The 26988-nt window shown below is 34.3% G+C and overlaps 1 protein-coding gene across 1 annotated transcript in view; it reads right to left on the bottom strand.

Moving 5' to 3' along the window:
- The window catches only part of yl (Putative vitellogenin receptor yl), a 77537-nt gene extending 51496 nt beyond the window's left edge, over positions 1-26041 (bottom strand). The window contains exons 1-12 of the mRNA XM_089648973.1: positions 25945-26041; positions 22363-22577; positions 17073-17195; positions 14603-14742; positions 12035-12140; positions 11602-11742; positions 10958-11203; positions 9421-9518; positions 8965-9066; positions 6501-6688; positions 4971-5172; positions 723-873 (exon numbers count right to left, since the gene is read on the bottom strand). Of these exons, the coding sequence (XP_089505099.1) occupies positions 723-873; positions 4971-5172; positions 6501-6688; positions 8965-9066; positions 9421-9518; positions 10958-11203; positions 11602-11742; positions 12035-12140; positions 14603-14742; positions 17073-17195; positions 22363-22577; positions 25945-25952 (1720 nt within the window). The 5' untranslated portion in view covers positions 25953-26041. The remainder of the gene's footprint in view (positions 1-722; positions 874-4970; positions 5173-6500; positions 6689-8964; positions 9067-9420; positions 9519-10957; positions 11204-11601; positions 11743-12034; positions 12141-14602; positions 14743-17072; positions 17196-22362; positions 22578-25944) is intronic.
- Between the last annotated feature and the right edge of the window lie 947 nt (positions 26042-26988).

Here is a 26988-nt window from a genome sequence, read left to right as displayed (position 1 = left end):
GGGGCCAACTATAGTTAAGTACTTGTCTACCTGCAAGCATCCTTACAATTACTGGAAAGTTTTTTTTGGGCACTCATTCCATGGTAACCTCATAATATATTTTTTATTCTTCTACCGATTTCTTCAAGAGAAACCGATGTGCAGGCGTAAGCGTATTAAGACGTGGTTAGAAGAATCTATAATGTTTAACAAACGTTGTAGCATGTCGTCGAAAGTATTCAACTAGTTTCAACCTGATCAACCTGCGCTTAGATTTTGTTATAACTATTTTGCACAACGAGGATCAAGTTGGCGTGCCGGCAAAACAGGGAAAATGACACCAGATTGTTAGTCAAACTATCGCTACAATATGAGAAACATTATCTGTTATTATAGCCGTTATTTTCTTTTCAATGTCGCAGGTCGTCATTTCATTTTTGAAGTTTGACAAATTCTCAGCAGTATGACTTTGGTTGAATCGAATGCACCCCAAAACGTCAACTGAGGTATGTAATGTGCGGTCAGGAGAACCGGGTGCTGACGAAAAAATTACCCACTTTTTCTTTGGTGGCTCGTGAGCGACTTTCAATGAGCAGGTTATTCACGATTGTTCCAGGACTACAACATAAACTAAAAATATTTTTTTTATAAACTAGTTACATGATCTTGAGACGTGTTGCAAATGCGGTAGGTAATTGCATTCAGAACTGTTCCAATGCCAACTAAATGATCTGTGCACGTACCAAAGATGTCCTGAGCCTTGACTATCTGCTTCTGGTCCTTGCCTGTGAACTTGTTGCAGGTCTGAATTGTTTTGGTCTGCCAGTCACTCCAGTACAGGTTGTCCTCAAACACGCTGATCCAGTACGGACGATGGATATTATGGAGAACCACCTGAAAATAATAATAATAATCATAATAATTTTCTGTAAGTACCATAAATGTAATATGGTATCACTGCCGTAATATATGTAGTACCATATTATGAATACGAACCAAATTCATTTTTAGAAAATTAATTTTATAAAATATATTATGATAAAACTATACTAACAGACCGAACGATTAGTCATAATAGACCCGATATAGTTTTACATGACAAAATTTAAAAAATAACTTATATCATTGATGTAGCTATTCCAAATTCCTGTACTATTAAAAAATACACAGATTTAGGAAATGAGATTAAAAGAATTTGGCATTCTCAGACTATAAAAATATTACCAATTGTTATTTCGGCTACTGGCATTATACCTAGCTCTCTCATTCAAAATGTAGGTGTATTAGATCTGTCAAAGAATTTATACATAAAAATTCAAAAATCAGTCATTTTAAATACATGTAGGATTAGGAAAGATTTTTTAAATATTTATATTGAGGGATCAGTAGGATTTATAGGTCCGATTAGAAGTTCTACTGAGCCGAACCCTTTGATATGAAAATATCTGGAGTCGGTGAATTATTTTCCCATTTGATCTCTGGTGAGTTGACGTGTTGTTCTTGTATTGTTTTGTATTTATTTTGCTTATATAATGCACTTGCATAACTTGGATTGACTAGATGATCATTTGTGGAAAAGTGTGTGGAAGGGTTTAGTTTTTCCTGTGGGGAAGATTTAACCCGGACATAAAGTCGGAAGAAATATTAAAAATAATATATATGGGAAAAGACAGATTATTTAAAAATTATCTAAAACCACTTTAGGGTAAAATTTCAGCAAGTAAAAAGCTACAAATCCACTTTTATGTGCAGTCTGCACACTGGTCGTACTTTTCCACTTTTGTGTTGTGTCTGCACCAGAACTAGGGAGATAAACTTCAAAAGGTAGACATATATAACATGTGTAGATAGTCACACAGTAATTGTAAGTGTGTGGAAGGGTTTAGTTTTTCCTGTGGGGAAGATTAAAAAAATAGCTTGAAAAAAATAGCTTGAGAGTCCTGTACATTAATGCCAGAAGTATTCGAAACAAAGTAGACGAAATAGAAGAAACGCTCAAAAGGATACCGGATACTGTGCACGTCTTAGTTGTCACCGAAACATGGCTGGGAGATGGAGAAGGATTATTGTTCAACATCGATGGCTACCAGGGTAATTTTGCTTCCCGGACTACTGGAAGAGGAGGAGGAGTGGCGATATATACTCACAAAACATTTAACTGTGAAGTTATTGAAAAGTGGTCAAATGAAAACTCTTTTTTAGGAGTTAGGGTTCAATATAAACATTTTAAACCATTAAATATATATGGTATATACAGGAAACCTAACAACAATATAAATGATTTTCTAGTATCTCTTGAATCTATATTACAAAAAAGTAGCCTAGATACACTCATCTTGGGGGATTTCAACATTAATGTTCTTAAAAAAAATGACACAACAAAAAAATACATCAACACTTTATTTTCATATAATTATTTCATATGTAATAATACACATCCCACGAGAGTTACGGAAACCAGCAGTTCTCTTTTAGACCATATTATATCAAATAGAGAAAACATATCTTCAACGACCTCCAATATTGATAACCAGATAAGTGATCACAGTATAATGATGTTAGACTACCAAAACTCTTTGAAACACCACTCTAACAACAGAATACCACCAAACATAAACATCAGTATCAATAAGAGGGCTCTGAGAACATATTTTGAAACCCAACCGTTTTCTCACAACACTACCAATATAACCGAAAATTTTAATCAATTTTTTAAATATATCAAAACAGCGATTGACACTTGCAAATTTAAGCCAAGGTTACGAATAGGAAACCCTAAGCAAGGTAATACACCATGGTTTGACAAAAAATTAGATCTTCTTATTAGAGAAAGAAATACTTATTACAAACAGTGGAAAAAAGATCCGCTAAACAGTCTTCTTATATCACTTAAAAATAAGTCGAGAAATTCGGTAACTAATTACAGACGTTTCGCCAAAACAAAATATTACACAGATATTTTTAAAGAAAACATACATAATCCAAGACAAACTTGGAAAACAGTAAATTCAATCATAACTAACAGTCCAAAGAACTTGACAAATAAAATTGAAACTCTTACCATCAATAATATAGACATAAATGACCCGAAGCAGATATGTACAGCGTTTAATGACTTCTTTACATCGGTTGGTGAAAATCTAGCTGCGAGCATCCCATCTCATTCAGATGACGTAAATACAATAAACGTGGAACCAAAGCCATTACAGTCCCTCTACATGACCAATACAAACAAACTAGAAGTTTTAAAAATTATATCAAAACTAAAAACTAATGCATCTCCAGGGGTCGATGGTATGACAACTAACTTACTCGGATTCTGTAAAGAAAAATTAGCGGATCATCTTGTTATTCTCATTAATCAATCATTAGCGAGTGGACTGTTTCCGGATCAATTAAAGCTAGCAAAAATCGTTCCAATTCACAAAGAAGACTGCAAAAAAAATCCATCTAATTATCGTCCAATATCAATACTCCCAGTCTTTTCCAAAGTATTTGAACATGTAATCAAAAATAGACTAACAAAATATCTCACAACTAATAATATTCTCACGCCTCAACAATATGGGTTCAGAAAATTCTCCAACACGAAATGTGCTGCCTTTGATTTTATACTAACTCTTCAAAAACACTTAGATCAAGGAAAATATGCAGCGGGCATTTTCATAGACCTCAAAAAAGCGTTCGATACGGTTGATCATAAGATTCTGTTAGAAAAGCTTGAATATCTGGGCATCGTGGGCAAAAATCTAAAACTTTTATCTAGTTATCTTACGGGTAGGTGCTCTTCGGTTGTTATTGGAAAAGAATCAAGTGATCATAGAAATATAACATGTGGTGTACCACAGGGCTCGATTCTCGGGCCTTTATTATTCTTGATTTATATAAATGATATTGCAAAATGGGGGTTGAAAGGTACCCTTCAACTTTATGCTGATGACACAATATTATTCTATCATAATACTAATTTAAACGAAATGGAAAAACATCCCGTCCCAATATAATACACGACAACACAACAAACTACATATATCAAAAATACACTCAACAAAGTTCGGACTGAAATCATTAGAATATATTGCCTACACTAACTATAACAAATTGCCTGAAGAATTAAGACAGGTATATGCCTCTAACAAATCTCGAAACGATATATTGAAATCCTATTTTTTCAAATGTTATTTGGAAAACGAGTCATAAGTAGGTACAAACTCTGTTTCTGATAGCCGTCCTAATTATCTCCAAATACCAAACTTTGTACATCCAGAGATGATGAGCTTTTATAATCTTCTCATGTATTTTGAATGTAAAACATCTTGTATTAGGTCTGTTTATTTTTGGCCCCGTACTTTTTAATGTATTTTCCTGATTTTGTTTTTATGCATTTATATAGTCCATCATTGAGGATACTTTTTCAACTTTTTGACACCAACAGTACATAAATCAAATGAGTGATTATAAAAATTCATAAAGTCTTATAAGACAATTTTTTTTGTAACATATCTGTAAAGTGATTCTTCATATGTTGTGTCTGTATGTTGCTTCTGTGAAATGTTTTGTAAATGTTTTCTTCATACATTGTGTCTGCACATTGGGTTGGGTTGGTTATTTTTAATTTTTAATTTTTAATCTAATTTTTCTGTACAAAACGCTTTTTTAATTTTTTTTACTCTTCTATTTGAAAACTACCAATTGGCGATCCCTTAATGAGTTCAATAACTCTTGGGAATACAACATCGTTTTGTTGTATGTTTAAAAAAAAAAAAAAAAAAATTTAACCCGGACATAAAGCAGGAAAAAAATCTGTGCCTGGATGGCCAGGTTGGGCTAGGTAAGATTAGGTTCAGGTTTAGTTAAATTTCCTTTCTGTCACTCCCGCCCAGGTTAGGTTAGGTTGGGTTAGATTCAGGATTAGTTAAAATACCTATCTGTCACTCCTGTCCAGGTAAGGTTAGGTTAGGTAAGGTTAGCTTCGGCATCAGTTATAATACCTTTCGGTCAGACCCGTCCAGGTTGGCCGTCTCCAGTTTGGAGTAGTGTCCGTCCACCCAGTAGAGGCGGTTGCTCGGGTAGTCGATGGTCAGTCCGTTGGGCCACACCAGCTCGGTGCGAACTATGACTCTGTCTTCCGAGCCGTCCATATCAGCCGCCACTATCTGCGGTCTGTCGCCCCAGTCGGTCCAGTACATACGACTGCAAGTAATTACATGAATAATTTTTTGAGAAGTTTAGGTTGGATGCAGAAAAGTATATTGCCAATGGTTACATATTAAAACGGTACAATGACAAAACAGAAAATTGAAGTGACAGTAACACTGAAAAAAAAAATTGAATTGCAGTTTCCTACAATGATAATTGTTATTATTATAACGCATTTGGTTTCAGGAGTTGCGTTTTTGGGAAAAAGTATTGTTCGCGCCAAGCAATTCTTTGCGCATTTATAAAGGGATAAATAGAATGTACTGTCGATCATGAGTCGCCTGACGGATTGGTAAAGGTGTGTGCAGCCGCTTTAGAAGCGGGATACTTCGTCCCTTTTTGACTTAGCTCAGTGTAAATCAGTACGTAGCTAATAAAAACATGAAACAGACAAACGAAGAAAATAATAAGGCAACGGTTGTCAATTATTTTCTGTGTTTGTTTGTTTTATATTTTCATTCAGAGTTGTTGATATTATGTAATCTTTATCATTAATTAATTATAAAAATGAGCTTTAAGCTTCAATAAGTTATCGCTGATAAAATTGGAAGCACATTTAGATTAAGTAAGGTGAGGTTAGGTTCAGAGGCGGCCAGTTACAGATTGCCAGCAGTGCATTTCACTTTTTAAAAGTACCTAGTGTGTATGTAATTTAGGTGGAGCAAATTACCTACAGCAATTCATTCTATTAACTAAATTATTAATCTATTACTGTAAATTATATTTGTAAAATAATACTGCTACGTCAGCGTTCCCGAAAACCTCTCGAGAGTAAAAGACACGCAATTGAAAATAAAGCGAAAACGTTTGAATTCTCCGTTAGTCGCTAACATTGTACATTAGTATTTCTAAGCGAATACAAACAAGACGCATTGGATTACGCATGATCAAAATAAGATGAAATTCACTCAACATCAAGTCGCTTCAATAATCCACAGGATGAATTAAGAGACGTTAATGAGTGTATACTCGCTCATGTCACCGTTTCGGCTAGGTCAGGCTGTCTCGATACAAAAACATGGTTCTGTGCATATCGGGGTATGCACGGTCTGCTTGCTCTTGTGCGGGAGTCTTGTAGTAGAATATTGCCCAAATAATAACCTGACAGGAATTATGACTGGATCTATACTTTCGTACATCGATGACTGGGGCACAGATGTTGCTGTAAGTCGTTATTTGAAGACTGAAGACAAGCAGTGCAATGCACAAATGCACGTACCAAGGAACCGCCTCTGATTAGGTTATGTTTGTTATTGGTTTATTTTATTTTTCTTCACTTTCCTTCAGTGTTCTGTTTTGTCAAGGAACTGATTGCTACGTACCCAATCAGAGGATGCAGAACCACAGCCCTGGGTTTGTGAATGGACTTGCTGAAGAGAATGACGCAATGCAGTCCATCACTGGAGCAGACTCCGATGTGTTGCAGCAGCTCATCAGTGAAGTACAGGTTGCCCGTCAGCCAGTCTACTGCCACATCTTCCAGCCAACCCACACCTGTCTTCATCAGGGTCTGGGAAAGGATAAGAATACAGTCAGGATAAAATGAGATATTATATCGACAAAAATTACACAAAATAATCATGTATCAATAATTTAATTAATAAATTTGTTTAAATGGTTTGTTTACGTTATTCCAAAAAGACAGAGATCCTGAGTTCGAAGGTCCCAGTTGCAACTTCAATAATTATACAATAAACCGGCATAACTACTTACATAGTTTGTCAGCATCTATGCATTGAAAACATATTATGTAATTAAATGATAAATTTTCATAAGTCATATATGAGTTGTTGACTTGCAAAACCCGCTCTGGAAATTTCTGCTGGTTCTGTTATGTTCACAAAAAGCACTTAACTCCTATTGTGCTGCTGGCTACATTTGCAGTCCAGAGACATTATGACTACCTTGAAGTGCACTACAGTGTGCAGTGCGTTGAGTTAGGTTTTACAAGATTTTAGTACATTTCGTTACTGTCCATGAAATTTTGTAGAATTGCGTCTATCATTTCAAATCTAATTTTCAATATTAAATTTGGATTTGATATATTTACAAAATTTTACCCGTCTCATCAGGTTTAAAGTAAATTGAAAATAAATAAATTAGTAATATTTTCACTAAAAATCGAAAAAATAATCTGTATCTGTTAGCCATTTTATTATTTATTTTAGACTATTTGTACCACTCCACATGTTGCTGTGGATTAGTCTGTCTGTACAGATAGAGAAATAATAGTGCATGTTGCTTTTACGTCCAACAGATGGCGCTGTTTTAAAAAAGCATGTTTATCCAACAGATTTTAAAAAAGGATGTTTTTACCTGTTACAGGTGACAAAGAGCATGTTTTTAACTATCACAGGTGATATCTATATAATATAGGTATATAAAAACACACGCGTATTCGAATGCAAAGTTGTGTCAGAATTTCAAAGCAATCAGTGAAGAACTTTTGGATAATTAAGATTTTGAATAAACGAACATTTTTATTTATACAGATAGATTTTATATTTGACTTAAGCAGTATAAATAGTGTAATTTTTAACTGTCATTTTTTTTTTTTTTTGTTTAAAGCGGAGACGATTTACACGTAGTTCCTGTGAGCACTTAGGCAATAGGCCCATTGTGCCATCTCCCATATTATCTCAATCCTTTAACAACAACCCAGTCCCTTTATCCTTTTGAATGCGTTAATTTGCTCCGTTTTATCCATACCCGTACACGGTACATATTTTCAAATACCTATGCACGCAATTAAATGTCAAATTATAGCATTCTGGCATGATTTATTGGACTATATAGACATAATAGATTATTCTCCACAATATGAAACAAATCCTCGTGTGTCAACACTCTTAGATGTTTATAAAAACAAAAACATAAAATTTCATACAAAGACGTACCGTATCTTTTGAATGTGGTCCCGCCATTCACTTGGCGTGCGTGTACTTAGGCCACTGCGTTGATAGACAAAAGTGGGACACCATGATCATTTATCATTTTTAGTTATGAATGACATACTAGTACTAACGCCATCCGTTGACAAAAATGTAAACTAAAGGACTAAAAGGCGCGAAGAGGCCCACTTCATTATCGATCTTTTTTTATGATCAATTTTATTTTTGAGAAATTCTTGTAGATGTCAGCATCGTGATAGTTCTACGAATGTCCAAGTGAGCAAAAAATACATTTATGACGAAAGAGCGCTGGAATATCTGCTGTCAAAATTTCCGTATCAACTGTTGATACAGCCGCGTGTGAGTGTGGACTTTTTGCCGTAACAACAGTTGATACGGCCGCGTGCAAAGAGTTAATAAAGTTCAGCAGGGTTGTCATTGGGTATGTGGCTATGTCTTCTGGTTCTACTGTATGTCTCCCCAGGTATCTGAGCCTAGTTCCCACCAGGGCAGGACATTGGCACCATAGGTGAATTGGAGTCTCTTCAACCTCTTCACATTTCCTTCATCTATTGGTGTTTTCAATCAATTGTCATTGGTAGTTTGTTGAATATTTTGGGCTCAATATAGTTGAGGGTTCTTTCATAGTATTTGTTGATACATTTCAGAATAACCGATCATTTATGCTGAGTGAATCTATGGTAACCTATTTCCATATTGAAATAAATATTATATATTTCCCTCCACACAGCATCCCCAAAGATGACATAGGCCCTGAGGGAAATTATTTTCTTCAGGGCCTCCTGTGTGGAGTAAATATAAAAAAAAAAAAAAAAAAAAAATACCCTATTGATAGGTATAAATTATAAAAATTATTTCAATAAATTATACATACCTCTTTATCCGTTCCATTCAGAAAGGATCTGACCAGTCCCTCATCTCCCAGTGCCGTCTCCGTCCAGTAAACGTGGGTTCCGTCAAAGTCCACCCCATTAGCCTGAGGAAACAATTAAGGACGGATTATTTTACAGATATTCAAATGTAACATTATCATCAAATGGTCATTTTGTCTTTTTGACGATTCTAAATCCGTTTCAGCTTTTGAACAAATTGTGAACAGCAGAAGATGACACAATCATGTTGTTAAGCTTGTCAGCTTATTACAATTTGATAGGGACCTTTCAAATGACCCTGAATGGTCATTTGATGACTTTTTTAAATGTGATTTTTTGTGAAACTAATAGTACTAAAAATTATTGTCAGTTCAAATTTTGAAAAAGATGCACTAATAAGAATAAATTATACTAAAATATAATGTTTAAAAAATGTAAAATTATCATAAATGGCTAACCTGTTTGACTTTCCTTGACACGGTAAAGTAGCGCTCTGAAGGTAGGTTCAAAGCACGGATTTGACTAAGTGTGCTGAACACCATTACTGCATCGCCACCTGTTGGAATTATTTGGAAGAATATTATTAATGGTAATGAACCTCGCTTAACTCTTGGTGTGCCGATGCTAAATTTGCCGTCATTTGTTTTTTTTTGCAAGACAATGTATTTGTCAATTGTTACGCCTTACCAGAAAATATGTTTATATATTTATAAAAATAGTATTTAACCTACCATAAGTACAGGGTTTTCCAATAAGAGGTGTTATTTTGAATAGCCCGCCATTTCGGTAGATGTTACTTTTGAAGCTGTCATTTTTTGGCATTTGACAAGTAGAAACTATGCCATTAATAAAAATGGAACGATACACGCTTCAACAACACATTGAAATTATTAAAATTCACTTGTGTGAATCAAATGCAAATCATCTTAAGTGATGAGGCCCATTTCCACCTCGGTGGCTTCGTCAACAAGCAAAATTGTCGCATCTGGGGCTCGGAAAACCCAAGAGTTAATGTTGAAAAGTCTCTCTGTACTCAACGTGTGACTGTTTGGTGCGGTTTATGGTCCGGCGGAGTCATTGGACCTTACTTTTTCGAAAATGAGCCTGGAGCAACAATTACGGTGAATCGATCGCTATCGAGAGATGATTAATGATTTTTTATGACCGGAATTGGATGGTATTGATCTGGACAGCGTTTTCTTTCAAAAAAACGGCGCTACGTGCCACACAAGCAATGAAACCATTGATCTTTTACGATTGAATATCAAAATAACACCTCTTATTGGAAAACCCTGTAGTTTCCCCAGAACAACTCAGAGAAATGATTTTTTTGATTATGCCTATTGTCAACGGCAGCAAACAAGATTTTTCCCTGAATCTTACTCACATGATACCTTACCCTGATATTTTACACTCCACACAGCATCCCCAAAGATGAAAAAGGGAAAATATTTCCCTCAGGGCCTATTCCTGTCTAAGATATTGTTAAAAAAATCATAACATAAAAAGTACCTACCTAATGCAAAAAACAAAAAAAATTAATATATATATATATATTTTTTTTATTTACTGCACAACAGATAGATTATCCAATTACTGTACAATTCTCAATTTGACAATCTTAACACCTATGAAGAAAATTATTATATATCTAGGTATGTACATTTAGCACTTGTTTATTAATTTATTCAAACGCCATAAAATGGCTTTTACAATACAGTGATAATCAAGCTACAAGCAATAAATTAAAGAACAATTAATGTGTGCACAAAAACACTATTAAGACAGTAAGACAATGCATAATTCAAAAGAAATATATACCAGTGTAACAATAGTTAAACTAATTTATACTAGGCTTGTATGAGACCTGTCATACGTCGAAGTATGAGGTGGTTAGAGGATGACTCTCCATCTAACTTGTAGGGATACGCATTGCCACTGGGCGACAGCCAGGACGAGAGTGTTCTCGGCTAGGAAAAAAAAGAATTAAATTACCGGTAACTCTGCAGGTCCTATTGTCGTTTTGCAACTTGAAGCCCTCTTGGCACTGGCAGTGATAAGTCCCCGGTACGTTGTGACAGGTGTGTGAGCAGATGTGGGGCGTCTGACACTCGTCAATGTCCTGGCAACCGTGAGAGTCCCCCGCAGTCTCGTTGTAGCCCGGCGGGCAGAAACACACCGCGCCTGCCGGTGAGTTCACACAGCCGCCGCCGCATTTGGCGTGGACGCAGTTCTTATCGGCTGGTAACAATGTAAAGTTAGGTTATGTTTTAACTGGATAATAAGATAAGTAGCATAAAATGACTAAATATATCTGATAAATGCATCATAAAGACTATATTAAAGGTCTGAATAAGGAAGTTCCGTGCAAAGTATCTGTGCCAAAAATATTTTGGCCATGAGAGGAAAGAGAAGAAAGAAAAAGAAATTCATCAGAGGAAAGACGTCAGGCAAAGTTGGTACACGCATCTCTAGAGGCTGGGCATGCTATGGACGGAGGCTGCCAAAGAAGCGCAGGAAAGGGGCGCTTGGAGGCTCCTTGTCGAGGCGATAGCTATACCTGACCCGAATAAGACAATGGGAAGAAAATGTATGATAAAATTAGAACAAAAATTGGCAATTGAGAAGTAGCAACTTACGATTATTGCATTCCCCTCCTTCATCCGATCCGTCCTTGCAGTCGGGGGTCTTGTCGCAGACCTTGTCGTTCTGGATACAGCTTGAGTTGTCGGCGCACAAGTACCGACCGTGCTTTATCTCGCACACAAGCGCCTCGTCCCCTGAACAGTAATAAAATCAAATTAAACCAATTAGAATAAAAAAAATCTAGGTAGGTACCTAATTCGTAAGATGAAAATTAAGTCTTATAATTTTTTTATTATTTACAAAAACAATTCAATAGGGTAAATGCAAAAAAATATATTTTTAACACCACCCCAGAAAACAGATTTTCAGAAATACTCTGCGTAGTTTTTAGGGATATTCGGTGAATTTCTGAGGAATATTTCTGGAGAGATTTTAGGGAAATTTGGAAATAACATTAACGTCGCAGCTATCGAAGATGGAACTTACAACAGGCTATTTCGTCACTGTTATCCCCGCAGTCATTCCTTCCATCGCAAGTCCAAGCCTTTATTATGCAGTGTCCATTGTCACATAGGAAACCCGGGCATGCCATCTGAAATACGAAAAAAAAACATAATAATTATTTATTTGTAAGAAACAAACAGCTTTTACATAATACACAATGATAAATATAAAAGTTAACTGAAGTCAAGCCACAGAAGTTTCTTTTGCTAAAGTACATTGAAAATGAAGTTAATATCTTAAAATTAATTTTGGGTTAAAGGAAGGGGAGAGGAAGAATAAAATAGGAAGAGGATAGGAGATGCTCCCGATACATTTCATACTCTCATATTAATAATCGATCGTACGCATTACTTCATATCGATATTTCTTTAGGTTATTACTAAAACTGTCAATGCTGTAAAATTTTGTATTATATTTTGCACATATGTGAGGAATTGGGGATTTTTTTCGAATATTTGGTCTACACGAGGGCAAGTAAAATAAATCAGATTGTCGGGTTGATCTAGACGGAATATTAAGATTTATTAAATTGGTAAGTTCTGGTGAGTCCAGACCATTATTTAGGATTTTAAACAATATGATTTGATCAAAAATTAGACGTCGTGTTTGGAAGGAGTTAAAATTATGAAATTTGATGGATTTGGTATAATTGAGAAGTGTAAGTTTAGTTTATAATTTATGTGTTTAAAAATCATTCATTGTTTCTGTAAATTTTTGGTTAAGTGATTCGAATGACATATTAATTTATTTCAGTGGGTGGGTAAGAATTAAGTCACTGTCACTGATATTTATGTGGGATTCAATATCGCAAAATGGTGATTATTATTGGTTTTTTCGTGTTAATTTATTATATGATCACGCACTATTATGATATTACATTATTCAGTTAATTTCACACAATGTTAAGTTGTTATTGTTATTAATTAAGGACATATCCTACAGCAAACAAATGACAACACCCGCGCGTCAGACGGTAGGATGTAAATATGGCCAAAATAATACCAGGCAAAAGGAAATTTGTGAATTCTGCACAAAATTTCTAACTGTTCCAAACCTTCTGGAGTTAGACTATTGCTTTCCCGATTGGGGGATGTTGTAAGGCTGAAGGTAGTGGGGAAGAGAAGAGAAAGGTGAGGAGGTTGGCTATCACCGAGGCAATCTTCACCCCACAGGCTGGAGTCCTAGTGTATCGATCAATATCACGCCAATACGGTGTCTCTGGCAAACCGGATGTCGCGGATTCAAATCATTATTCATTATTGCCTTCAATATCCCCTCGCAAAGACTCAGAAATAATGAACTGCTCTTCCTCAATCATCATTCGACAAATTATGGATATTATTCACCATTGTCCAGAATGTGTAGACTGGTCAACTCAAGTCAAAACCTTAACTTTTTTGGGATAAGTCTGAATGATTTTTGCCAGTCGCTAAACAAGTGACGGAATATTATAAGTGTCCTGTGGTCCTGACCCACGGCGTATTCTTGACTTGATTCGACTTGTCACTTTATTTTATTATATTATATCTACCATATGTCTTTGCTTTCATGTACCTTTGTCTAGTCCTGTATTTTTCATTTTACTTTTTCGTGTTATTATTTTGTAATTTGGACGATGTCCGTTAATAAATAAATAAATAAATTATTAATTTATGTTATTTCACAATTTATCAATTTAAAAATCTTGTGAAAGACCACCATTCGGAATTGAAACATTGGTTAGATTGGCTTTAGCCTTGTTTGATGACCAGATCTGAATATCCATGTACTTCTCCAGTACATTCAGCCTTACCACACTACATTCAGCCTTACCACATACCCCAATTGGAGATGCCTTAGTCTCACTGGCGCCAAACAGTTGGCAGGAAATGGGACTCGCTAAAAAAATTGCCATCAATCTCGACACTGCTTATCAGCACGTCCCGGTGCTATTCATTCAGTATATATTTCCAGTAGAAGTCACATAAACATGAATCATTACATTAATTATATACAGTAATCGTTATTATTACAATAAAAGTACATAATATATTTAAAATATTTTGAATAAGTACTGAAAACGAGGACAAAACATCTGCCACACATAAAACGGACGGGTCGATGGTAATTCGTCGTGGCATTTGAGAATAATTCAATTACAAAATCTCGATTAATGGATATATAAGCTAAACAAATATTCACGATCGACGGTTCGGCTCGATCAAACATGTTAACTTGGAACCATGCTCTTCGTTGTGTTCACATGCTCGAGCAGTTAGACACAAGACGCCATAGATATGTCACCAAGACGCTCAGTTAAATCGTTAATTTCTGTTGAATATCGAGCAAGAATTACGACCCTTGAATATTTTTCGCAACGAGCCGTTGTTTCAATATTGAACTAATAAAGCAACGAGCGAAAAGGTACACACGTTGAGACGTGTTCAAATGAGCGTAAAACCAAGAACGAGCGTGGGTACATGGCTATACAAAAGAGATATGGAAAATGCAAATGAAAGAGAGAACAAGAGAGTTGAGATAAATTAAAAAATAAGAAACTCTTTCTCTTACCGTGCAATGGTCCTCATCGCTCGAGTCCATGCAATCCATTTCTCCATCGCAGAACAAGTCCTCCGTGATGCACTGTAGACCATCTGCACATTTCCTCTCGTTTCTTTCGCAAACCAATGGACTGTCCTGCTTGTAAGCGTCTAAACAAACATTAACATAAGTACTGATAGCTCCTAAGTATAACAGGTTAACTATACTTATTTTCACTTTTTTTTTCAAAAACATGCTGAAAATACTTCAGTTTACCAGTTAATCAAAACTCCAATTTTTTATATGTAAAAGCGGTCAAATGCATACTTTTTTAATAAATCACGACATGCAAACATGCACGTCAAGTCACACTTTTGTTCGGTGTTTCGCTGAGGGTTCTATTGCAGTGAATATGTGTGTAAAATTCAGTTGACCATCTGTTGGCCGGAACGCAGTTCGATTTTTTTGGCACCGGGGGATAAAGAATCAATTTATTGATAGTTTATGATGGTTACAAGAAACATAAGTCTCATTTCAATGTTATTTAGATATGTGATGATTGCAGTCTCCGGCCAATATACGGTCATGTACCACTTGAACTGATAAGTACTATGTAAGAATCGACGTATATGTACACTACACTTTTTCAAATTCAATTAATTTGAAATTTAACATTTTAAAAACACTACTGGACCTCGCGATGCTTCGATATTGCTAATGTCTTTCTCAAGCGCCTACAACTTCTTCCACCATTCACTACTGTATACCACAATGCTACTGTTAAAAAACTACATTACATCGACTTTAATTCGATTCCGTATTTCATTCCGACGTCAATATATTGCGTTAAATATGACTCAGACTCTCGACTTTTCCTACCATTCAAATCACTGTCTAAATACTCCTGGCACTAATAAGAACAAACTTTGAAATTGTGATGTATGGTAATAAGTTGGGTATTCAAGCAATAGATGGCTCCTGTCATAAAGCTTACTCCAGAGTCCGACAGATGTCGCTAGTGTGTAACAATTGCCTGTGGGATATTATTGCCAGACAACAAGCTTCTAAAAAACAGAGAATTACCAACCCTCGGGTAATGAACAGTGTAGCTAAATCCAGACTTATTTATTGTAACGTAAATAAACGCAATTATAGTAAAGAACCTTTTACTTTATTAAAGAGGTCCCAACACAGAAATCTGCAAGTAGAGCAGAGATATAACAGAAATTTTCCGCGGTATCCTTAAACTAGTTTTTAAGTTTTGCGAGCACAAACATAAGCAGACTGACTTTTTATATATCAAGATTAGCCAACACCAAAGTAAGTATGTACTGAAAATGTCAATAGAAATTATCAAAGCTTGGTGAATTGAATAAAAAGCTCTAATATTTTCTAAAGTTTCATTGTTTTAGATGCACTGGTATACGCGGGATTTTAGTATCAAACGTGTGTCACCCATACTACTGAAAATCTCATTTACGCACAGCGGTGCCCTCACGAAACGCATAATTTGCATTGATATTCTGTGCAGTTTGATCATAGCTCGGCAACAATCTGCATGCTTCCATCCATGCCATATCGCTATTTGTTTATATTTATTATCTATGGTGAAAACATTATTAAAATCATAGACATATGAATATTAGTAGACCTGCCCTAAGTGATTAAAAGCGTATTATCCCCACTCCCCATACCGGTTCCATTGGAGCCGGCTGTGCTCGCGTATGGCCTCAAGTGAAATTTGAAAACGTGAAGTCATCATTCTTGTGCGAACTATGGTCGAGGCATCATCGGTTCATTTTACGAAACAACACTGCAAAATGTTGACTTGTGATATGAAAACTTGTAAAAATAGATGTGAAAAAGAGAATAAACCCAATTGTCGTATTACATTCCATAAGTAAGCATTATTTTACTTTATTTTAAGCTTATTCACACCGTATTATATGGATCAGTTTTAGAAACATATACTATCACATCACAATGTAGCGATTCTCAAGTGTGCTCATCGTTGTTTACTGGGGTAAGTAAATTATGAAACATTTGTAAAAGTGTCTTAACTAAATACTCTGAAACTAACTACGACTCTGAAAATAGAAGCTGCCTTACTTTGCCGAATTTGGACTTCGCAAATTAGTTCATAACGTGGCGAGTAATTTGCGCTCCCATGTAAAAATGTCTATTCATTCAAAAGCAGATTTTACTTTTAAGAACTAAATGGTGATATTATAATGCGAGATGCCTGTTTACTGTCAGATTGATTTATTGACGAATCACAGTCAGCCTTACCCCCTTCGTTCTTCAACAGTTGATTTTACCCCTCGCCATTATCTTCTCGTCTATTAATTCCTATGTCTGTGATTAAAATATATCAGATCTAATCGTTGAGGTTATAGAGGGATGTTGAGGTTATTCAGCCAGTCAACGGCATTGGGAGTCTTCGATTCAGTCATTGATTATTTTTATCATGGAAGAAAGAAAAAAAGGTAGTGGTGCTTACCAGAGCAGTGGGCTTCGTCAGAACTATCGGGGCATTCCGGTTCACCATCACACCTGTACAGAGAAGGGATGCAGGCCCCAGAGTTGCAGCGAAACCAATCAGGGAGCGCACAATTTCCTTGCTCTGCAATTAAAAACATGTACCTGTAATACTTTTAAGAACACTTCAAGGCCCATAGAAATGAAAACAAATGTCGCCATTTACTTTTAAAGACCATTTAGCTCACTTACACCTGTCTCACTTACACTGTCATATCTCTCACTTGCCTGATATCGTTGATTTCCATCCCATTTGTATTTCGTAATCATGGAGAAACATAAATATTTGGATCACGAAACACGTCCACGAGGATTTTTTTAAATTCTATTGGTGACTACCGCCATACAAGTGCATGGAGATTCGTACACAGGTACACGTTACCGACATTTTGTAAACTCGTTGCCGACGCCAGTCTCCCGCGACCAGCCGGGAGAGATTGTTCATAATCATGTCGTTGAGACTTTAAGCATGGCATCATTTGTGTCAGACATCTTGTAACAATACGAGTGCTTTAGATCAACGCTAAGAACGAAACAGTCAACAAAGAATGTCAGGATATAAAAATGACAGCTACAGAAACTTTTTGGTGGTGAGTGAGGTTATGAAAGCATTTTACTTTTTTCGTTCTAAGAATGATTGGAGGAGAAGCGTGTTTTGTGATTTCAGTAGCGATGTGGATGGACTGTGCACGATAAGTTGTTTGCGACATGAGTAGACAATATGTACTCACATCATACGCAATATGAGTATTAACCACGCGTAGCAGAAATTCAGCTTGCATCCAAAATTCAGCACCAAAACTCAGTATTAGGTGGATAGCTGCTTCTAAATCTGTCATCGTTATGTTTAATTCATGTGACTACCATCAAATTCTAAAAATTAATGGAAATTTAAAATGGACCAAACACATTAGCTATTTAGATAATAAAATTAAAAAACTAAGTTATTTTTTCAAAACTATCAGGAATGTGCTCATTAAAAAAGACTTAATCAAAATTTACATGGCTCTCTGCCAATCACTGTTAGAATACAGTATTATCGGATGAGGCAGTGCAAATAAAAATATACTAAATCCACTAATCAAAACTCAAAAAGCCATAATGAAAATTATACTGAAAGTTCCTGTAAAACTAGCTCTGACGAAATCTTCAACAATCTTAACATCATGTCAATTAAACAACTATATTCTAATACTATACTCCTTTACATTCATAAGTACAAAACCCAAGAAATAACAACAAACACATACAATAGAAACACTAGATCTCATGGTCAAAAACTTATCCAACAAATAATTACAAATACAACTTTTGGGCAAAAAAGCTTCTTATATCATAGTATTAAACTCTACAATAAAATACCACTCACACTCAAAAACCTCAACATTATAACATTTAAATAAAAAGCAGGATACTTAATATAGGGAGATCTGAAATAGAAAATATACTGATATCAAACACAGACTAAAACCGAATCTACTAAACTTAACTATTCAAAAAAACACTATCTTACTTATTTTAAAATTATTTAAAAAAAAAACTAAATGATATATGTTTATAATTAAATACATATGTTACTTTGTTGTAATATTACTTTCTTATAATTAAATTATAATCCTCAACACGGGAGATCCCAGTGAGGATATCATTATCTCTATATGTTACTAAGAAAAGAAGACAATAAATCATTATTATTATATAAGGGTTCCAACTACTCCCGGAACGTCTGCATCGCATGGGACTAAAATAATTCCCGATTGGAGTATGTTGTGTGGCTGAGTGGGATGGAGAAGGGAAGTAGATGAGGATAAGGATGGTAGGGAAGTACCTGGCTATTCAGATCTGGTCACCAAACATGGCAAAGGCATTTCATACAATGTTTCGATTTCAAATAGTGGTCATTCACGGGATAAATTTAATAACCAAATTATGAAAGTATATCAATTTTCAGCTGCTGACAAACAAGACAGTTGTGGTTTCCTGATAATTAAAATTTGGTAAAACGCAGAAACGTATATATAATCAATGAAAAAAAAACTTAAGGTGAAAACCTTTTGATTTACCTTAATTACTATAAAAGAAAACTGCATTTGGGAAATTTTTAATTTTAGCGTTTTAATTTTTATTACGTAAAATGAAAATTCGCTTTCGTTGTATGGGATGACAGCCATTTCAAATAATTTCTGTCAATTGGTATTACTGATTCTACATAAGTGGATAGATCATAGCCAACTTCATGCGGAAGAGAAAAACAATAGCGGGTAATTTTGTTTACAAAATTAGCAACTTGAAACAAAGATTTTTTTTACCCATAATTAACAGGTGCGTGGTCAGCGATCTCGAATGATTGTCTATTATGCCGATTATGTCTTTCATGTTTTCTACACTGCCTACAAACAAACGCGAATTATGCGCGATGTTCATATCGGTGTTCTGTCAAAATTTTCTCGTAAATTATTATTTACGTAAATAATATTATATACCTATATCAATATTTTTCCGAATCGTAAATGCAAAGAGTTGTTGTTTATTGTCATTAAGTTGATCAAATGATTGTTTTTTTAAATGCGTATTAAAAACAGTAGTTGTAGGTAAATAATTACCCACAATTCAAACGATAAATGTGAAATAATATAATGTAAACAAACCTTTAATCAGAATTAGTTGAGAGTCGTACTGGTATAATGTTGGATTTTAATGAGATTACGTCGAATCACTTCCAAAAATCCCAATATACCAAAAGCACAACAATTTCACGCCACAATATTTTTTTTCGCACATCCCGCCGATAAGTTAATTATTTTGGACAATTAATTTGTAAACGAAAACAAAACGAACGGCTAGAGATAATTGAATTACGTAAATTAAAAAATTAATATACACAAATAATGTAATTTAATATTGCGGCAAAATAGTGCCTACTTAAAAAGCATAGATTATTTATTTAAGTTTTATTATTATTGATATTTTATTTAACCTAACCTAAACGGACATAACATATCCCAACCTTACCTAAATTAATCTATAATAACCTAACCTTTTTAATATTTCTTTATTTATAAAACATGCCTAAATACCTCTATTTTATATGAGTTTGGCCAAAATAGTACATACCTAATTTTCATAGAGTACAAATTCTAGCCACTCGCATGGTATCAGGAATACCAACATAAGAAATTATTTTGGCTGTAATCCCATAATTTTCATTTTATATAATTAAAAATTAAAATGCTAAAATTAAAATTTTCCCAAATGTCAGTCCCGGTCAATTTTTTTCTATAGTAATTAAGGTAAATCAAAAGGATTAGTTTTAGTAAATAGTATAAAGCGTGGCCAGCGATCCCGAATAATTACCATACTCAAAAATGTTTTTCTAAATCAGTCAATAATAGGCGCATTTTATTTTAAAAACATTTTGTATCAGGTAGATAAAAATGAGAAAATGAAAAATAATGCATTTTAATAACAATTTCATTGAAAAAATGATAGTTTCACATCTTATCTTTACGCCATGTTATGACATAGTAATATTAAAATAGTTATTTTATTTATTTTTTACTAAACCAAACTAAGAACCTATTTTATGCTTATTTTTGGGTTAAATAATAGAGGAAAAAAATTAACCTTAAAACTTTAACATCAATATCAATAACAATGGCCGCCAAGTAAACAATTGTTTTCAATTTTAACGAAAAAATCTTTAAAATGCATAATTTTCCACAAGTTGCGGCAATTTGTTGTTTTTTCTACAAAATAGCAACTTTTTCTGTCTTCCACTTGTGGAGAGACAAATCTTCCACTAAATTTTGGTTTCCCGCGGAGCGTCGGTAAAGATCAAAGAAAGTTGACAACTAAAAGTGGAAGGAAACTAGTGGAGAACTGTTCCCTCTCCACGCAAACTTACAAACTTCAATAACAAACAGTGAAATGGTTGATTTTGAGATTTTAAACAAATAACAGAGACTTGTGTACGAATCACCAGTAGCCAAAAAACGTAATGTAACTGCTAGCTTTTCTTGAACGGGTACTGCTTTCCTGTAGTTTGTGTCACGTTTCTTGATTTTATGTCCGATCATTGAAATAAAATACTCAAAGTCACTACTGGTCATTCTCAGTGCAGTTTTTGACACTGCCGTCACACCTCAGCTCACCACTCAACGGATCGAGGTCATCTTCTCGGAGATAATGCCTAATTCTTGACACTACTGCCTTTCGCGCCAATTCTTTGGCAACAAGTTTTCCATTTGTTGTTCTAAATTTGAGAAGAGCAACTAAAAGTTGACAATGTTTTGTCAACTTTGATGTAAACGCGGCTTTAAATACTCACTTATTATCATTACCTTACTGAGATAAAGGATTTTTATAAGTGCGTATTAACCGTGTCCCTCTTTTATATACAGGGTGTATCGGCAAGTACCCGACAAACTTTAACCAGCTATTCCTCAGCACATTTAAAATGTTATGGGCGCTTTGCTGTCCGGTAACATTTTTTTCCATTAAAAACAAAAAATAAATAAAAAAAATCCACACTCCGTCACTGTCATTTGCATTGTTTCTCGCGTTCAACAGCTGTTGTTAGCAAGTGTGTCAAAAAGTGTCCTCGCTCTTTCGTACACACTAAATAATAATAGTTAAAAATGAGACGAATGGGGCCGTGCCATTTCGTTGTGATTGTAAAAGCGCGCCAACGTAGGTACGTACGTACATTATTCAACGAAACTCGAACAAAATATTGCCAGATGGGTTTTCAAACTTTGACAAAGGATAAAACATTGGTGACATGTGGTGAAAATATGAATAATAAATTTTTTATTAAAAAAAATGTTACCGGACAGCAAAGTGCCCATAACATTTTTTACTCCAAATGTGCTAACCACTGGAGCGCTTTGCGACAATTTTTTGCAAGTATTGCGCAATATCTTAGTAGTACCTCTAGGTACATCCTAGATTACTTATTGAGTCTAAAAATATGGAATAAACTGTGAAATCTAGGTGGATTCACTGGCTATAAACCGCAGTAATCATTTCATATTGTTTCTTTACTAATATTTTGAGGAATGATGTTAATTGTATCGAATGGCTGAATTGATTGCGCAACACGAAGCGCTCTAGTGGATGGAATAGCTGGTTAAAGTTTGTCGGGTACGTACCGATACACCTGTATAAATCTGCTACTAAATCAATGTATATGTAAAATGATCAAATCATGAAAATATCGCAATTCTGTTCAAATGATCGAAACATGAAATTACCGCAATTCTGTTCATCCGTATCATCATAGCAGTCCTTGTGTCCATCGCAGTGAAGTTGCTTATTGATGCACTCCCCATTGGTGCACTTGAAGTGCGCCGGTAGAGTGCAGTTGAAGCCAGAGTAGGAGTCCAGAGGCCCTCCAGTGACATCTGTGATCAGGGCTGCCAAACTCAACACCACAAAGATGCCGACATGACTTGCCAGCTTTTTTTTCCTAGAAAAAAAAATTGCTTAGAACAACTGCCATATGACTGCCGGTAAAGATTTACCTAACCGCCGCACTTTTAATAGGGAGAGATTATAGAGATTACACTTAATTACTACAAGAAATAACTATTTACCTTGGGAGAGATAGTAAAGATGCTTTAGAAATCTATTTTTGTTCAACCAAAGTCAAAATTTCCCATATAAAACGATCTCTTTGCCGCCATTTTGATTTTGATTGACGTTTGCGATAGTTTCATTTCAATCTTAATACGTACAAATTATTTAAATAGCACAAGCTAAGAACCTATTAACCAATTTTGTGCTTTCAAATAGTTATTTTTTGTACTAATTAAGTTGGAACTTAGTATAATTTGCATAATCTGTTCCTAAAAGTGCGACGATTAGGTAAATCCATAAATAAAACTCACAAAATATAAATAGCACATGGTTTTAATTAAATTACTATAAGACATAACTAGTTATGTCGTGGGAGATGTTAAAAGATGTATTAATGTTCCATTTTTACTCAAAAATTAAGTTTGGAGTTTATGAAGTACGCATAAAAGTAACTTCAAATTGTTAAAACTGTGGATAAAAATGAGAATGTATGTTTTTCCGACTGTTTGGCCCAGCTGTAGATTACACATTTTATTAACAAGCGGTGACAAGTGACAGAAAGATAGACAATAACAAGTAGCATTTAAAAAATATGTTATAGAGAAATAACTCGTATTATTCCTACAATATTTTAAACACCACCTTTTCAGCAAAAACCACAAGTTATATCACAACTAGAGAGTTAGATACTTTCAGTATCTCCCCCCTGGTCATTAATTTATTAATCTTGTCGAATTCCGCATTGCCTTGGCATAATCCTGACTGGTTTATTTATGATCCTGACAATCATAATTCCCGTCCTGACGGGAGCAGACGTATTAGTCTATTTCTTGTTAACAATAAACTTGATAACGATGATTAATACAATCATCACTTTAGTATCGTTTAGTAGATAACACTAATATATGTTTTTAAGTAATTAAAATTTTATTTAATTCTGCTCAAGCGAAACAGTAGGAAATGCTTCAATTTATTCAAACCAATTCGTGGTACCTAAGGGTTGAAAAAATGATTATTTCATTGCTAGCTTCGCCTTTGGCGATGCCATACGTAGTAATGTAAAATCATGTGTTTTTGGTTTGAAAATTTGGTCGCCTAGAAATGTTTCAGATGCTTTAATTAAGTACTTCGAGTAGAATACATCTTGGCAAATCCTTTGAAATAATCGAGTATTTTTTAGATAAGTCTTTTTATAAGCCCAGAAAAAAATAATGTGTAAGTCCTATGAAAACTGCTTTAAAGTTCAAAATCTCCTACTTACGAACCCATTTTCGGTTATGATTTTATTGTATAATGTGGCTAATTAAGTTATTTATTAAATGATCGAAAAAAATTTAATATTTGTGCCTGAACATCCACAAAATAAAATAAAAGGCACTTTTTGGCCATGTTTTTTTCTTGCATAAATCAAAACAGGCGGATGGTATTAAGCGGGAATTTAAACCTTATCGCCATCTACGTAAGGGTTGTTATTGATAGCGGCTCAATTTAAAATATTACACGACGTAGTGCGTCGCCTTAACATAATGTATTTATTTTGTCTTACTTTTCAAAAAAAAAAAAAACTTTTGTCTGTAATTTCTTGAACAAAATCAAAACGAAATAAGCTTATATAAGGTTATTAAAAGAATTCATTATCCGCTGTTTCATAGATGGCGCTAATTTAAGTATTTCACTTAATGTTAAACGCGACGCCCGTTATTCTACGTTTTCATAGATGGCATTAATTAATTTATTTTATTAAAATACGCATTTTAAGATAAATTATTTGTTTGCGACTGTACATACGCAATATGAATATGAATAAATAGTTTTGTTTGAAACTCAATTCTTCCGAGAAAGGCACACAAATTCAATATTGTACCGACGATTAAATCCAATATTGCGTTTGTATGCCTTTCTTGAAAGGATGAAGTTTTTATACGGACAAAACTATTTTCTAAAATTGATTTTGCGTAAGTACGTAAGTGAGCAAACAAATTATAAAATGTATTATATAAAATAATTAAATTAGCGCTATCTATGAACGCGTAGTCGGAACGTACGTTACGTTTTTCCTTAATGCATTCAAAAAGGGGAGGAACATCGCGTAATTTGTGCCTCAAAAAGCTAATATCAGGCCAAAACAAAAAATCAACACATCAAATTGAATTTCAACACATCACAGGTGTAGAGGATGGACATTGTTTGGTGATCATCTGCCCTAGACACTGCAAGGCTGTTTGCAACGTTGCAGTGGGGCAGATTATGAACTAAACTTCATAGATTCAAACAACATTGCAGTGTCCATAGAAACTACCTAGTGATAATCTGCCCCGATGATGAACACTATATAATCACTGTAAAATATGTACTTCCTGGTGATCATTTGCCCTATCGATGGACACTGCAATATCGCAATGTTCGTGCAGAAGATGAACACTGCTTAGTCCGCCCCGAAGATGAACACTACAACGTTTCTAACAGCCTTTCAGTGCCTATGTTGGCTGCAGAAGATGGTCTGCCTGGTGATCGTCTGTCCTAATGATAAACACTACAAGGCTGTTTGAAATGATGCAGTGTTCGGGCAAATGATGAACAAACATTCAAACGGTACACCTATATGGTACGGCAATACTACAAATATCTTAACAGCCTTGCGGCATCTATCATCAGTACAAAATCAGTACTGTGCTTGATAATCGTCTACTATTTTGCCATAATGATGGACGTTGCAAGATTGTTTGAAAGGTTGCAGCATTCGGGCGGATGACGCGCGGCTAAACGGCGAAATACCCCAAAAAATCACCATAATTCTTTTTAGCCATGATGATTTAAAATCACAAACATTCAAATCTCCAACCGATAAAATATTAGATTAGAAAATAATCAATTATATATTCTTTTAGTGGTAGAAACGTGGCTCAAAAATTCTTTAAACATTTGCAATTGATATTTTTGCTTACATATATGAATAAAACAATTGTAACGCAGTTAAAAAAATAATATTACATCAATAACGTTACAGGAATTTATAAATCGTTGGGCTATTTAAGAAACGAAAGAAACACGCTATTATTTTCTAATTTTTGTGACAATCCATCCCATTAAACTGTAACATTTTTTTAAACAAACTAACTGTAAAACTATAACGCAGTTGCCACGTTTTCGCTATAAGCCAGGAGTGTGGAGATACTTCTTGCTTCATTTACATTCATACAACATTCAATAAATCTAATCAATAATAATTATTAAAAAATAATTAAAAATGAACTCACCAAATCATGATTAATAACTGAACATATAATTACAACACACACATTAATATATTGGACTGGATAAATAAAACAAATAAATTAATTAATTAACTCCTTCCTTCACCAAGGATATGGAGAAATGGACGGACGAATTGCAACTCTGTGATAATAAAGTTAAAAGCAGTGTGGGTAGAAATATCTAGTAAAAAGTACAGTAGGATCTCGATTTACTGAGAAAATTTTTCGGTTAGTCAAAATATTTTACGAAATGTGGAATAATACAATATATATATATTTTTATTAATCCTAACGCCTTGGGTAATTTTGGAAGATATTCTTATCATGCAACAGATAAACGTAGTATTTTCGGGAGAAATATAAACCCTGCCTGACACGGTCTTATAAAAGTTATTCTATCTCATTTTGTATTATGGTTAGAAATGTGATTTAAGAGGAAGCTACAGGCCAAAAATGTGCATATTGTTGGTATACCTTAAATTGTAGGTAATAGGCATTAAAATCGCTTGACAAACGGAGTCTAGAAACGTTCGATTTCAAGCAAAAAAACTGTTTTTTATTTATTTTCTAAATAATTTTATAAGAAAGCAAAAAAGTTAATCAAGTGAAACTGTCGCAGATAATCTTAGCTTTAATAATGTATTTTTTTAAAGTGGTTTCCATTATGCCTTCATACATTTCTATAGAAAAAATATTTTTTTTAGTAGCTTACATTTATATTTTTTATTTAGTAATTTATTTTTTTATTTGTATTCTACTCAAGCGAAGCGATAGGAAAACCTTCAATTTATCTAAAGCATATTTTTTTATATCCATAATTCTCACCAATCCCTCCCGAAAATTTCAAAATAATCCTATGAATAATGTTTGGCATTGATAATTTTTTGTCAAGGTTTTCAATTTTTTTTGTAAATATTTTTATATTAAACGAAAATAAATTAAATGACAATAATCAATGTGTTATCTAAAATTTTGTTTTCACGTTATTTTTTTTAATATGTTAAGTTGTATTACTAAGATCTGAAAGAATCTTTCATCTGCTTTCAT

This window comes from Hesperophylax consimilis, chromosome 28, assembly GCF_061612785.1.
Source record: "Hesperophylax consimilis isolate HC1 chromosome 28, BYU_Hcon_1.0, whole genome shotgun sequence".
Lineage (NCBI taxonomy): Eukaryota > Metazoa > Arthropoda > Insecta > Trichoptera > Limnephilidae > Hesperophylax > Hesperophylax consimilis.
The sequence above is the reverse complement of the archived record's forward strand: the minus strand, read 5'-3'. Positions and strand labels throughout refer to the sequence as shown.